At 43.1% G+C, this 14,975-nt stretch overlaps 1 protein-coding gene and 1 long non-coding RNA gene across 6 annotated transcripts in view; one reads left to right on the forward strand and one right to left on the reverse strand.

Moving 5' to 3' along the window:
- The window catches only part of LOC311020139, a 452,545-nt gene extending 442,459 nt beyond the window's left edge, over nt 1-10,086 (reverse strand). Inside the window, exon 1 of the long non-coding RNA XR_014597872.1 lies at nt 9,275-10,086. This is a non-coding gene — a long non-coding RNA (uncharacterized lncRNA). The remainder of the gene's footprint in view (nt 1-9,274) is intronic.
- Nucleotides 3,058-14,975, forward strand: part of atg16l1 (ATG16 autophagy related 16-like 1) — a 31,210-nt gene continuing 19,292 nt past the window's right edge. For 2 of the 5 annotated variants that reach the window (XM_084019956.1, XM_084019958.1), the window contains exons 1-11: nt 3,058-3,215; nt 4,673-4,784; nt 5,183-5,276; nt 5,427-5,532; nt 7,894-7,967; nt 8,048-8,117; nt 10,108-10,289; nt 10,371-10,436; nt 10,506-10,592; nt 12,210-12,269; nt 12,363-12,407. In XM_084019956.1, coding sequence (XP_083876082.1) covers nt 4,679-4,784; nt 5,183-5,276; nt 5,427-5,532; nt 7,894-7,967; nt 8,048-8,117; nt 10,108-10,289; nt 10,371-10,436; nt 10,506-10,592; nt 12,210-12,269; nt 12,363-12,407 — 890 coding nt within the window. In that variant the 5' untranslated portion in view covers nt 3,058-3,215; nt 4,673-4,678. Of the gene's footprint in view, nt 3,216-3,600; nt 3,765-4,672; nt 4,785-5,182; nt 5,277-5,426; nt 5,533-7,893; nt 7,968-8,047; nt 8,118-10,107; nt 10,290-10,370; nt 10,437-10,505; nt 10,593-12,209; nt 12,270-12,362; nt 12,408-14,975 lie in introns of all 5 variants that reach the window. The other 3 variants (XM_084019959.1, XM_084019960.1, XM_084019957.1) reach the window with 2 other exon arrangements.

Below are 14,975 nucleotides of genomic sequence, written 5' to 3' on the forward strand. Positions count from 1 at the left end.
AATGTTGAATGTTTGTGTTCAAATGTTCAGGCAAGCATTTTAAGACACTACTTTTGATTTTGATTTTCCAAACATTAACATTGTGTACAAAGCATCAGATGGGTATCGTCGATAACAGCCTGAATTTTTACTTCGGATCGTAAACAAAATCAGTGGTATCGCACATCACTACTTCAGAGGTTCGGATATTATGTCGACTGGCATTTCAGCTGCACTAGACAACTTAACTGATATTTCAGCTGCAACGACACGCTGACCAGCAATGGGAATATGCATTTTAGCTAAATATTTAGTTTAGATAATGTAAAAACATTTAGATTTAACTTTTAGATTCAGATGGAACATTTAACTTTGTTTCACATTTAGAATTTTATGTAACAATTATATTTAACATTTTGTGGGAGCCCTGGCCTATGTAGCGTACACGGGGGTCGGAACAGAACACCAGCAACACACTTGGTAATGGTGCACAGCAAAAAGAGTCTTTATTTATAAGGTGGGGAGACGGGGGTGGGGCCAAAGTCCAACGTAAAGGCTTCCAGGTCCGGGATACTCCGTTCTCACTGTGAGGGGTCCTTCTTCCGACAGGCATCGTGCTGCTGGAGAGAGAGTGAGAGGTGGAAAGAGAATTAGTTTGAATTATCCACTTCCCTACATCGGTGGGTGGCCGAGTTCAAGACCGCTCTCTGGAGCTCCCTCCACTTTCCTCCTGCGCTGGAGTCCTCGGGCCACCTGAGGCTGGGGAGAAACTTTATACAGAGGGTGACGTGATTAGTGGAATGGTGATCACTTGTCAAATCAAATCAAACTTTATTTATATGGCACTTTTCATACTTGAAAGTAGCACAAAGTGCCTCACAGAGAATAAAAGCGGACAAAACAAAAACGAAAAAAGATATGAACAACAAAGAACACCATGAAACCCAAGCCTCCCACCCCCACAAATATACACACAGAGATACACAGAGACATACACACTCACGCACACACATAGCCATATGCACAGACATACACACCCACACACACAAACATACACATACCCACGCACACCCACACACATACACTAGCTGTTGCTGAGGAGACATGGCTGGGCACCGAGATCTGAGGTGAGGAAGAAGCTACCTTTGGGGGCCGTGCACACCGAGTGTGTCCTATTGCCAGGTCCGGAGCAGCTGTGAATGATAGTACTGGTTGTCAATTATCTCAACCAGCCTCAGTCTGTGGTTGCCGGGACACCTCACAATTTAGATTTAACATTAGGCGCGTTTCCAATCATGCATGCGCATGCATTTGCCTCACAAAACAAGGCATTCTGGGATAAAAACATCAGAAATGCTGGTGATAACTTCCCTTTGCAACATGTCACATGGCTTTAAAAACTTGCGGTATCTCCAGGGTACCTCCCTCCGCATGCTTTTCTGTGCAGATGGGGTGCAGTCGAATAGTCTATTTTGCTTAGGAAGGTTCCTAACTGAAGAAGTGACCCGGAAGTAAACAAGTGGCCGCCATGATAAGAGCTGTTCGAATTCTCTAAATGCAAAGGAAAGGAGCTCCAATGCTTCCTTTCAGAGCTCCTTTAGCATAGGATGCAACGGACCTTCCTATGCGGAAGGAAAGGAGATTACGCCGACCCACAATTCTTCTTCTTCTTCTTCTTTGGAGTTTAATGGCAGTCGGCATCCTTAGTGTTGCATAGCCGACCCACAATTCTTTGCGAGAGCAACATTTAAAGTGCCGCACACCTCGGCGTTCATGAAAACAAACGATATGTGCATTTACATATTTAACAATAGGCGAATTCGACTTGATGTAGCCGCCTGCAGCGCGCTACCTAACGTGATGTATTGTGGGTTGAAAGCGATGCATGATGGCTAGAATTGTGTCCGACTTAGCAGCCGACTGCAAAGACGTCACAGGGTCGCGACCATATCACGTGACCCAAAACATTGCGGGAACAAATTTTTAAGAGCCGCTTCTTGCAGCGCTTGGCAGCGCGGTCTACGACGGCTGCAACCGGCTTGTCCACACCTCCGCTACAGTGGAATGGTTCTCATTGGTTAAAAGTTCAATGACGTGTGTTCAGGTCCGCACTCGGCGGCCACCTTGTGGTGAAATGATACTTTTTATTTTGGTCGCATTGATCTCATGGCTTGATCTAAAGTTCCGTGCATTGTGCTGTGAGTAGGCCTACTTATATGTGAGGTCTGGTTAATACAAACATAGAATGATAATACAAATATACTGAAAAAAAAAGCCCTTCCACATGTTGCCTTGCGTGTGTGTGTATGTGTGTGTGTAATAGTATATATATATATATATATATATATATACACATGTATATAACATATCCTCTTTGGTTTGCTGCTGTGTTCTATCGCTTGAGCACTATAGTCACGTTGACTTTGTTGTCCGACTTGACGGCGTTTGGCTGCCGTCTCTTTTAGAGCCCGCCCCCTCAGACACCTGCAGCTCTCGTCGGCGTGATAAGTCAAGTCAAGTCAAGCCAAGACCATCCCGAACAAGCCTAATGACTTTCATGCAGACATAAATGTGTAACAGTGATAATAATTTAATGATGTTTTTATTGATTTCAATCATGTTACAAATGTTTGACAAAAACGAAACTAAAACCACAAATGAAACGTAAATACAGCAAACGGTCAAACAGGAAGGAGGAGCTACTGGAACTGAAGCCGGTCAGTGAACGAGCTGTTTATAAAACCAACATGGGGAGAAGTGGACGAAGCGTTTTTTGTAGTCCATTATTGTAGTTTCTCCAGCGCAGACGCTGATCATCAGCTGCCAATCATCAGCGGCGCGTTATAATGACGTAGCTTAGTGAAAGTCCGGTCGGATTCTCTGAGCACCGCGGCCGTCTTTTCCTAAATCCTTTTGAGTTCTCCTATCGCCTTTCCTTAACCCCGTGACGTTTTCCCCAGAGGTCAAGGAATAGGAGTTAGGAATAGGAGTTAGGACCTTATTTTTTGACTATTCGACTGCACCCCTCTAATCTGCGCAGGCCATAAAACGTCATCTTCGAGCGACGATACCTGAAGTGTGTGGTCGACGCCAAAATGGCGCTGAGTTGGAGAGAGGAGGCTGATGAAGCTGATGTCGGTTAAGAAGAAGAGAAAGCGGACCGTTTAACACAGTGCAACGTGATACAAAAACGCTGAGGTTAACGGAGAAGAAGAATCAAGCCGCAGTTAGATGGTGTAAGTTCTCATCTTGGTCCTTTTTATTGCGCTGTGAAGGTCTGCAGTTAGCGGCTAACTTAGCATACTAACATGGGGCCCCGAAATATGAAACAGCCCGTAAACATCGCACCGTGACCGGGTCACAAACAGGAAGGCACCGACATGTTGTTTATCCTCCAACTATTTGTATGTGGTCGTGGAAATGACGCCCTTTAGCTCCTTAGCCTGGTTTCCTTCCTGATTGTGTTGTAGTTCCCTTTAACAAAACATGCTCACGGAGAAGCTAACAGCTGCTCGTAATATGACGTTAGTTAAGTTATGTTTTTACTCATGCCGTTAATTCGAGTTATACGTCTCCAGCTTTGCGGGTGCGTTGCCTATGGTGTATTATGATGCGTTGCAGACGACGACGAGGAGGTCGGAGCGTCGGCGTCGAACCGTTCCAGACCAAAACCTTGTTTGACCGTGACAACGTGATGTTTCTTTGTCAGCTGTTCACACAGTGGCGCTCTGAGCAGGGCAGCCTCCGCTTTCTGAACACTGTTCTGAATAACCACTGAGAAGAAGGTAACCTACCATACTAACCATAACCAACTACGTAATGACACTGCGACACACTATTAATACCACACGGTAAAAAACATACTTCATGAAAGTAAAAGTACTATAACACAGGGTAAACGTACTCCGTAATATTTTCCTTCAGTAATCTCTCAAAGTAATAAACAAACCGTGACTCTTCTATTATCCACACATTAATGTAAAAGCAGGATTTTTATTTTGTAGATGGTCGCCTGTAGCTAATTTTGAAGTATTAACCAATGATTATTTTCATTTTGGATTAATCGGCTGATTATTTTTGCCATTAATCGATTGTGACGCTTAGCCCAAAATTGAAATACATATTTTCTTTATTAACACAATACAAATAAATTAGATTACAAAGTAGGCTAGGGCTGGGGCGATTTGGCCTACAGTAAAATCTTTTTTTCTCTCAAACTAATGGACAATTTTCGGTTTAAACCTACATTTTTTTTCTGTTTTTCTCTAAACAAACTTAAAAACACCAAGGCAAAATTTAAATACATATTTTCTTTATTGACACACCCATCTATGCCCATCTTCCTGAAAAACTATCCACCCATGTACCCTTCCTCTATTAATTAGTTGATTGGATAGCTGCAATGGTGTGCGGTGTGAGTGACGGGGAGAAATAGTGCTATGTGGAGATGAATGAATGGAACGATATTTATATTTCAAAATTGTTTAAAAAAAATAACACGGAATCAATTTGTGGTGCTCGGTGTTGATTCTGTGGTGCGGCGCCACACATTGGTACACATGTATGGAAACACTGCTATTAAAATGGAAAAACAGAAATATCACATTGACATGTTTGTTTTAATGTTGTGTCTCTCTCTCTCTCTCTCTCTCTCTCTCTCTCTCTCTCTCTCTCTCTCTTCCCCCCCACTCAGGTGGTCATGGCGGAGCGGCGGGTGGAGTGTACGTGGAAGAGACACATCTCAGAGCAGCTAAAGCTCAGAGACAGAGTCCAGAGACAGGCCTTTGAGGAGATCATCCTTCAGTGTGAGTCTCCAACTAGTGTCTCTATGCACAGACATCTGCACAGATGGTTTATTGATGTCTTTGTGGCGGCTGGAGCTCAGAGGTAGAGCGAGTTGTCCTCCATTCAAAAGATCAAAATCAGAAGAAGGCGGTTTGAATCCCGGCTCCTCCAGTCTGCATGCCGAAGTGTCCTTGGGCAAGATACTGAACCCCCTAATGCCCCCCGATGCAGCGCCATCGGCGTGACTGTGTATGAATGAGTTGGATCCTGATGTGCAGACGGCTCCTCTGCCATCAGTGTATGAATGTGTGAACGGGTAAAAAATGACTGAATGTAGTGTGAAGCGCCGTGAGTAGCTAGTTAGCTAGAAAAGTGCTATATGAATGCAGGTCAATTTACCATTTGTCTCTGTGGACAGACAACCGTCTCCTGGAGAAGTCAGACCTGCAGACTGTTCTATCGGAGAGATACCAGACGGACAAGTATGATGTCCAGAGAGGACATGAGGCCAGGTCAGTCCTCAACTTCAATGTGCCACCTGCCACCCCTCCCCCTACCTGACTTGTCTCTACGACTTGTTCCTTTTGTTGTGTCTCCCCGACTGGTCCGTGTGACCTATTCCTCTGATGTGTCCCTGTACTTGTCACGGTCTTGTTTTTCAGTTCAGGCACAGACTCCAGTCGCAGTGATGTCCTGCAGCAGGAGATGTCTCAGATGAGAATCAAACACCAAGAGGAGCTGACGGAGCTGCACAAGAAACGAGGAGAGGTCGGTCACCTGGACACACAAATTGATGAAATAGATTAAATGCAGTTTTATTTATTAGTTTAGTTACAAATGTTTCAGTGTAGTTTATTTTCACCAACTTAACTTCTGCATGATATGAGGAAAAGCCATGTGTGGTACTTGTTGTTTAATATTGCGATGATGATACGATTTGTGATAAACTATTGAAGTGTGCATATTGGCTATAAAGTTATCGCAAAAATTGAACAGCCTATTATTGAATAAATAAATGAAATGACTAATTCTAGTATGATTTCATTGAACAAATTGCACATACATAGCTAACTGAACAAAACACTAATTTAAATAAGATATTATCATTATGTGACATTTTAAAATATTTCCACAAAAACTCCTCCCCTCATCACGTCTGAGCAGCAAAGATGTTTTCAAAGTCTCTGTGTTCCATTCTCAGGACTTTTGTAGCTTCTAACTGGAACTCTGTGGTCTGAAGTTTAGTTTCTCTGTTAGTACTTTTCAGAAAACTTCGTGTTCTTTCAGCTAAATAGGACTCGTGTTCAGTTACCGCTCATGGAAACCTGACATTTCTGGTTTCTGCCGCTTCCCAATAAAAGCTTTAAAATAACAAATTAAGGGGGTACTTTTATTGTGAATAATTTATAGGAAATTAATGTGTTTACTCACGTTGGACCCAATCCCTCATAGTTGTATGCCATACCTTTTTTTTTTTTTATTATTATTATTATTATTATTTAAGTCCCAGTCGGCAAGTCCGGCGGATGGAGGGCACTCTGTCAGATTTTGAATGTTTACAACTCTCACGCTCCTCCCCCACAACCACGGAGCTCCTTCCCCTCGACTTCGTGCCCTTTTGAAATCCCTTAGATCACGCCCCCTTTGAAACGCGGGTCCGATGTGGACTCTGGTTTTATCACATTTCCATTAAACCCTATAAAATTAATACGCCATGTTTCTGTAACCAAGAAGTTTGTACACTTCTTGTATTTATCCGTTCTCTCTCTCTCTCTCTCTCTGCAGATATACTGTTGAAATACACATATTTTTTTTATCTACTCTTCACATTTATTAAATGTATTGTCTCTTCCTGTTTCCCAGTGCGAGTTTAGATACACAAATATGATCGCGTTTGTCAATCGCGGTATTTTATTTTGAAAATTGCTTTTATTTTGAAAATTGACCGGATTGTCTCGTGTTTCTCTGTGTGATTTCCTGCCAGAATTGATGCGTTCGCTCGCGGCACGCGCAAAAAATAGAGCAGACGCCGAAACGATCGCTTCACGGCGCGAGAGGGCCGCGCCTAATCGCGGCGCTCCGCGTCCAGTGTGAACTACACTATCGCTTAACAGGGGCGCCGAAAGGAAGCGGGCTCCGCTACGCGTCTATTCGCGGCGCTTCCGCGTCCAGTGTGAACCAGGCGTTAGAAGCTTGTTGCTACTTCCCTCCACCTCCCCCCGTGATAGTGGTACGACCCGAGGGGGGAGGGGCTCTGTGTGTGCACGAACACAGCCCTGCGTGCTGATTGGACAGGATGAGCCGGGCGCTGACGATTTTTTTTAACAAAACTAACAGCCTCTACATGCATGCATTTTTTTTCTTCCTAAAACCGGATGATTTATGTTGTTCAATCGGAGCATAGTGTCGGCTTCAGTGAATATGATCCAAAAAATGTTGCCGACTGGGACTTTAATAATAATAGGTGAATAACAAAAAAGTATCGGAAGCAGAAACTGTTGTGCTGTCTCCCTCTTTAATACAGACCTGTTTTATTTGAGGTTCCTAACAGTACATTGCACTTAGCGATTCGCATGCATTGATATGCATCAGAATGCAGGAAATTAAGTCTTAAAAAAAAAACATGTCGCCTACTTTTTTGGTTAAAGATTTGTGTTTTTGTATTCCTTCTGAGTGACTTTTCCTATTTATTTTGTAAGTTGCTACATCTGGCATCAGAATGCATTATTTTGCACAATTTAATTCACACAGAATTTTATTTTGGAGAGATTCTTGGGGAACAATGCTCTAAGTGCCATGTTAAAGAAATGTTTAAATATTGAAATGTTAACAAGAAATGTTGTGTGAATCGTTACATTGATCAAATGGGAAATAATCAATAACTGAAAAAATTATTAAGTAGATTAATCGAAAAAATAATTGCTAGATTAATCGTTTGAAAAATAATCGTTTGGGACAGCTCTAGTCAACATGGCCAACAATTTTCTATATACAGCTTTTTCATTGAATCAAGCAGGAAACAGGCTTCTTAGAGGTTTCAAGCAAGAAATGGGCTTACTTAGCTGTTATTATACATGTGTGGGGTTTCAGGGCAGTCCTGAAAAGGTGTCTGTGTGTGTGTGTCTGCAGCTGGCTCAGAGTGTGATCGAACTCAACAACCAGATTCAACAGAAGGACAAAGAGATCCAGAACAACGAGGCCAAGTCAGTGTCTACTCACTCACTCTCTCTCTCTGCAGCATGTTGGTGTGTACTGTAACTGGTGTGTTTTTGTTTTCTTTCAGGATGTTGGAGTACCAGCAGCAGATCACCCACCTGGAGGGAGACTGTCGGGAGCTAAGGACCTATCTGCAGGTAAACATTTAACCTGACCAACAAAGTCACAGCTCATCATTACATTTCAGTTATCCGTTTTTCAAATGAATACTTGAAATGATGAAGTTTTAATTTTACATCTTCAGAATCTATGTATTTATTATTTGAGACATGATGAAGGTCAGTGATGAGAAGTAAAAGGTCTGATTGCCTGCAATCCTCTGCTGCTGTGCTCTGGCTCCCAGCAGCCCCTGCTTTGTGTTCCCATGATGCTCTAGTGGTGCATTGGTGGTCCCAGGAGCTGCTGACAGACAAATAGGATGTGACATCACAGTGTGAGTCTGTACAGAGACCCTACAGCCTCAGTGTGATAACGGACATCCAACAGAACCAATCAGAACGCAGCGTGAGACAGAGGAGGAGGGTGCTGATCTCAAGTTTTCAACCTGAGACCTTCAGTCTCGATGTGAAGTTGATCATTTTGGTCGAGACATGGGATGATACGGTTTCCCTGTATAAACAAAAAAATATATATATTTTTCTACATAGACAGCTTTTTAAACTCTTGATGATATTTGTGATTATCCTGATTAGGGGTGGGAATTGATACGTTTTTATCAATATCAATGCCATTGTCGATTCAGCCTATCGATCCAATTCCTTATCAATTCTCTTACCGATTCCTGAGTAGTTCAATAAATACTTATATACACTATAATAGGGGGTTTTAGCCCATAAATTAAAAAGAAATAAAAAACGCCTTTACACATTTTATTAACAAAAGCACCGCAAACCATTATAACGAAAGAAAAGCTCAACATAGAAAGTTGCACACACTTGTTTGGATTATGCTAGAAGTTGTTTGAAGCTTCTAGCTGCTTTTGTCTATGAAATATGGATATTCTTTTGGGTAGTGTCTATGGGTGTTGTTTATTTATTTTTATTTATTTTTTGCCAGGAATGGTCCTTTCCTCTCCCTGCCCTAAATATGTGTGTATATAGTGAATTTCTTCTGTGCCATTCATGTATTTAACTTTCTCTATCACTACAGTAACTTTTTGACCGTCATTTTCTCTGATTTGAACTCCTCTGTCTCTCCTGTTTGGGCAAACATGGCCAAGCGTAAATCAGGCTTTCCTATTGGCTGTAAAAGCCGATACGGGAGCCAATACGAGCGTCCGATGCATAAACGTAACTCTATACGTCACTAGCAAGATGGCGGATGAGAAGTTGATCGATATACATAAACAAACGGAGAAATGCGCCACGGCGACGAGGAGACATCTAGTCACATCTTTACAACTTTACGCATTCGTTTTGTCAGAAATAAATCGCTCACATGGACAAGCAGGGTACCGTTGTTTAGCCCTGTTTCTCTAGTTTAAGAGGAAAAAAACGCATGTTTCTAGCGCAAACCATTACTGAGTTATGACGCTCTAAAGACAACATGATCTTTTGTAGCGTATACGCTACAATGGGTCTATGCCTCCACTGATTACACACGGCAGCATTTTCATCGCGTTTGGTGAAATGTAGCCAGACTTTCGATCGCTTCCTCCTCTCAATGATGCTGCCTCGTTGTTTATAGGTTGTCGGCGCGTGCAGGGTTGTCGCAGAGAGAGTGACGCAATGTACCGCGACTCAAAATTTCGAGTAAACCGGAAAACGTGGTGCGGAATCGTTAAGAAGAATCGATAACGTTGGAGGCGTAGGATTCCGATGGAATTGGTTAGTTGGAGCCGGTTCTGAGTAGGAACTGGTTCTCGATTCCCACCCCTAATCCTGATGATGTAAATTCACCACTATCAACTTATTGTGAGTGTTTTCTATCATTGTCTGCGGTCCAAATAACTAACCATTTAGCAGTGGACTGTTTGACACTTGAACTCATGTAGAGGAAACACTGGACTGTTGGTTTGTTTCATTGTATTGCATCAGGAGCAGATTTTTTATTTTTTATTTTTTTAAATGTGTTTTGAGATGTTTTTCATGTGGGTGTATACTGTGATGACTGCCCGTCTCCCTGCAGGACCTGGAGCGGGCCAACCAGACCTTGAAAGACGAGTATGACGCCCTGCAGATAACCTTCTCTGCTTTGGAGGAGAAACTGAGGAAGACCACAGAGGACAACCAGGAGCTGGTGTCTCGCTGGATGGCTGAGAAGGCTCAGGAGGCCAACAAGCTGAATGCTGAGAACGAGAAGGACAGCAGGTAAACAGGCCACCTGGGGGCGGGGGCAGGCAAGCAAGCAGGCAGGCAGCTGTCTGACTCATCCTCTGGTTGGTGTTTCAGACGCAGACAGGCCAAACTACAGAAGGAACTGGCGGACGCGGCCAAAGAGCCTCTACCCGTTGAACAGTCAGTAACTTGATCTACTTCAACATCATACAGCTGCTTCTTGTCCACACTAACTCTGTCTGTCCTCAGGGACGATGACATCGAGGTCCTGGCTGAGGACACAGGGAAAGGGGGCGGAGAGACCTCCCCTAAGAGACTGCTAAGCAGGACTCCCAGGTGAGACCAGTATATGTCTGGCTCCAACTACCGACTAAATATATTCTACACTTATTTGAAGTGTCTGACTGATGGAACACATCGTGGATGGTTTACTGGATATATTCACAATAACAGGGGTTTTTGAGTGTTCACCATCCAATCACAGTACAATGCAGTTCATATGGCCCTTATACCAGCTTTATCCGGTGTCGCACTCAGCAGCATGGCGGCCACACTTCACACACCAAACGCCTCAGACACTCGCGACAGCTCCATTAGACCGTTTATAAATCAACTAGTGCTGTCAACATTAACACGTTAATCTTTGCGTTAATTATGAAATATTTAACGCGTTAATTTTTTTTTAACAAAATTAACGCAGCTGTGTTTTGTTTACTTCCCGTGGCGGCTGATGTAAGACCTATGATGACGTGTGCCGCAAAGCCGTTCTTACACTGAACTCCGTTAAAAACGAATGTGGGTGGGGGGGATCGCGGCGAGTGATCGCGGCGAGTGATCGCCGAGCAGTTTTTAAAAAAATGATCCTGGTTATTTGTCTGCGTGACAAACACTAAATGTGGCGTGTGCTGCTTTGTCCTCTGACAATGTAAACAGACTGGTCTGTCTCAGTAACGGGCTGAATGTAAAGGAGGACTAACCTGACTTGTTGTTCTATGGAGTGAAAAGGATTTATCATTCTGACTTCACAGCAGAATAGTTCCTTGTTCTTTTTTCCATATTTGCATGTTCTATTGTGGACCTTTTTGAAATGTTCTGTTAGTGCATATAAGAAATATGCCTTTTTCAAGCTGACAGTTAATTTTAATGGCCTTGATGGTTTCTTTGGAAATCTGTAGTTCACATGAGAGAATCTGTGCTTAAAGTAAAAAAAAAAAAAGCTGCTATTTAACAAGAATTTAATTTAAATACTTCCTTTGTGTTAATTCTACATAAATTCCATCATTTAACATTTAAATATCCATTATAACATACTTTATTCTTAAGAAGAAAGAGAGCGATTAATTGCGATTAATTACGGCAAATTGTGCGATTAATTAGTTAATTTTTTTTTATTGATTGACAGCACTAAAATCATGATTTAGTGCCGTGACGAGGTCAGCACATGTTGCTGATGTGTTTAATTTTACAGAATGTGTCATCAGGACACATGCCGGTTCAACTGGTTTGCATAAATCAAACCTGTAAATGTAAATTGGCCCAACTGTACTGTAGACTCAATGAAACCAGATGAAGAAACTGAGTTTAGGGGTTGAGCTGCTTCCCTCTGTTGAGCCAAAGCAGGCTAGAACCTGCAATGGCTGCTTTCTCATATATGTATTTGAATTGTGATACGTTTTATTTCTAATTTGACTTTAACATCTTGACGTACAGTGCTGAGCTGCGTCTCAGGTTAATCTTCAGAGGCCAAGCTTTCAGAAGATGTAGAACCACTATGTAATGTCACCTTGTCCCCCCTAAAAAAAGACTAACAGGTCTATAGTAAAAAGATGATAATATAATTAAATAGCATCAACAACAATATTAAATATTATTTTGTTTCTTGAGTGTGTCAGATATCCAGTTGGTCATTTGAACACATCCTGTTGACATGTCCTAATGTTTGTGTTTGTGCAGTAAGAAAATCTCCCAACCTCCGCCTGGTGGTCTGCTGGACTCCATCTCCAACATATTCGGGTACGTAGCTGTCATATCATCTGTTCAGGTCTTAGCAGGTCTCTTGGGGTCGGGACTGACCACCTGTCTATCTACGTGTCTGTCTATCTGCAGCGTGTCTGAGTGTGTCCAGCCTGGACTCGCCCCCCGTCTCTCCAGGTGAAGGACTGTGTGTGTGTTCACCTGTTCACACTGTCAGCTCTTTGATTGACAGCTTCATAATTCTATTAAACACAATCAAATGCTGACTAAATGTCTGTCTGTAGATTCTGAGGCTGGTTTACATTAATCCTCTATACTCACTAATATTAAAATTTAGCTCACTAAATCAAAGAGAACTAAAGCCCCCCCCCCCCCCCCCCCCCCAAAACCAGGAGTTGTCTCCGGTTATGAAAAGTGTAGCCGATGCTGAAGGTCCTTATAGCTGCATTCTCTCTACTGGCCATCAAGAGGCGGGAATGGTTGGGGAAAAAATGTCTGATTGCATGGAAGTCTATTTAGAGTCAAATAGACCATAAAGCTGGATATGCTTTAAGGCATGGCCACCTTGTCATTGATAGATCATGCCAACACTACCTACCATTGCTGTTAGCTGATCTGGAGTCAGGTTACGTATATGCAGACAGCTTTGTCATCAACCATCCCCCTCCTCCCTCCTATTAAACCAACATCTGTCTCTGCAGACTGTGTAGGGAGGAGTATTAGTGAAGAGCATCTCTGGCCCAATCCCACGACCCCCTAAGGCCTTAAACCCTGGGACTTCACCTGGTAAATGGTCAAGTGTGAGAGGCTGTGCAGGACAGCACTTCGCATGTCATGTTACTTTGACACAGAAACATGTTATCTGAAAGTATGGGTTTGTATTTGACACTTTTTACAGCCCAATTTGAATGTCTTCCAGGCTCATATCATGGCCCTTTTTAGTTGGACCCCCCTCCGCTCTCTCTCGGACCTGTCGTTGAACAGCCCCTCCTCTCTGTGAACAGCCCCCTCCTCTCTGTGAACAGCCCCCTCCTCTCTGTGAACAGCCCCCTCCTCTCTGTGAACAACCCCTTCCTCTCTGTGAACAACCCCTTCCTCTCTGTGAACCGCCCCTTCCTCTCTGTGAACCGCCCCTTCCTCTCTGTGAACCGCCCCTTCCTCTCTGTGAACCGCCCCTTCCTCTCTGTGAACCGCCCCTTCCTCTCTGTGCACACTCGATGCTCATGCACAGGAAGGATTGTTTTCCCCGCAGTGAAGACGGCCGGCTGAATCCCCCAATAATATAAAACTTTGCTACAAGTCGGCTGTGGAGCCGTCACTTAAAGTGGAGCTATGGAGCTGTTTATATTAAGTGATTTGTCACAAAGTACATGCCAATTAAAATATATAGTGGAGCACCTTATACAGTGGTATCATTTAATAATTGATTTAAGAAAGCGTGTAGGCGCTGACACTGATTAATGCTAATTGCTGACCAGCGGGAGCTGCTGTTTGTGATTGATTGGTATTCATGAACATACACGCACACTGCGATCAAATCCGAGGTTTACGCGACGTTCATGAATCCATAGCAGGTTTTCAGTACAGAGATGATTTATGTGCAAATCTACTCAAAGATACTGACATTCATGAATGTGACCCTCTAGCCCCTTATAGATGATTCCACCATAATGGCGGAAAGGCAAGTCAAAATATGCCGCGAACTGGAGAGTTTAACTTTGTTTGCGGCGTAACGCCACAACGGTGTCTGCGTTAAGATAGCACCCTGGCTTTATGGAACGAGTGAGACGTCTGGATGCGTATAACAGCGGCCTCGTACGAGCAGCTACCAGCGTTTTATCTTCTTTGGATCTACACTTTTGTGTTAATTAAATCGTCACCCTGGTAACAAGTATTCACTACGTCACGTCTTTTCCGCCTCGCCTCTAATGTGCTCTGTGATGACCTCCGTTGCTGTCTCAGAGGCGTAATATTCTGTCAAGCCTTTCCATCTCGGTAGCGTTTTGACTGACAACCGGGCGGAATAAAGGAGTGATACTCCCACAACCAAAAGGCAGTGTAAAACGGGCTGATGGCCGCTGTGGAATAGTCTTTGGTTGCAGTCGACTAGTCAAAAAAACTAACAGAGAACTCCTATTCATAACTCCTTTAACCTGACCTCTGAGTAAAACGTCAAGAGGTTAAGGAAAGGCGAGAGGAGAACTCAAAAGGATTTAGGAAAAGTTGACCGCGTCCCCATGTGGTTGGTTTGCTATATTTACATTTCATTTGTGGTTTTAGTTTCGTTTTTGTCAAATTTGTAACATGATTGAAATACACTACTCACAATAAGTTAGGGATATTATTTACATGAGTGCTTTTCCTATTTGGTCGGAATTTAAATGAAATAAGTAAAAGTTCCCTTTGATATTACTAATAATGAATGAGAAGAAACACCATTTTCATTAGTTTATTTATTACCCCAAAAATTAACAAGGATAACAAGGATAGCCCCCAATAACAAAAATTGACGATGTCAGTAGCAGGGGTTTCCACCATTTGCCGCAATGACAGCTTGACAGCGACGTCTCATGCTCCTCACTAGCCTCATGATGTTGTTCTGAGGCAATGCGTTCCACTCTTCCACAAGTGCTACACGCAGTTCTGCCAGGTCACGTGTGGTTGGGGTACGATCATCCAGTCTCTGCTTCAGCTGGTCCCAGACGTGCTCTATGGGGTTCAGGTCAGGGGACATTGCTGGCCATA

This window comes from Eutrigla gurnardus, assembly GCF_963514095.1.
Source record: "Eutrigla gurnardus genome assembly, chromosome: 10".
Classification (NCBI taxonomy): Eukaryota; Metazoa; Chordata; class Actinopteri; order Perciformes; family Triglidae; genus Eutrigla; species Eutrigla gurnardus.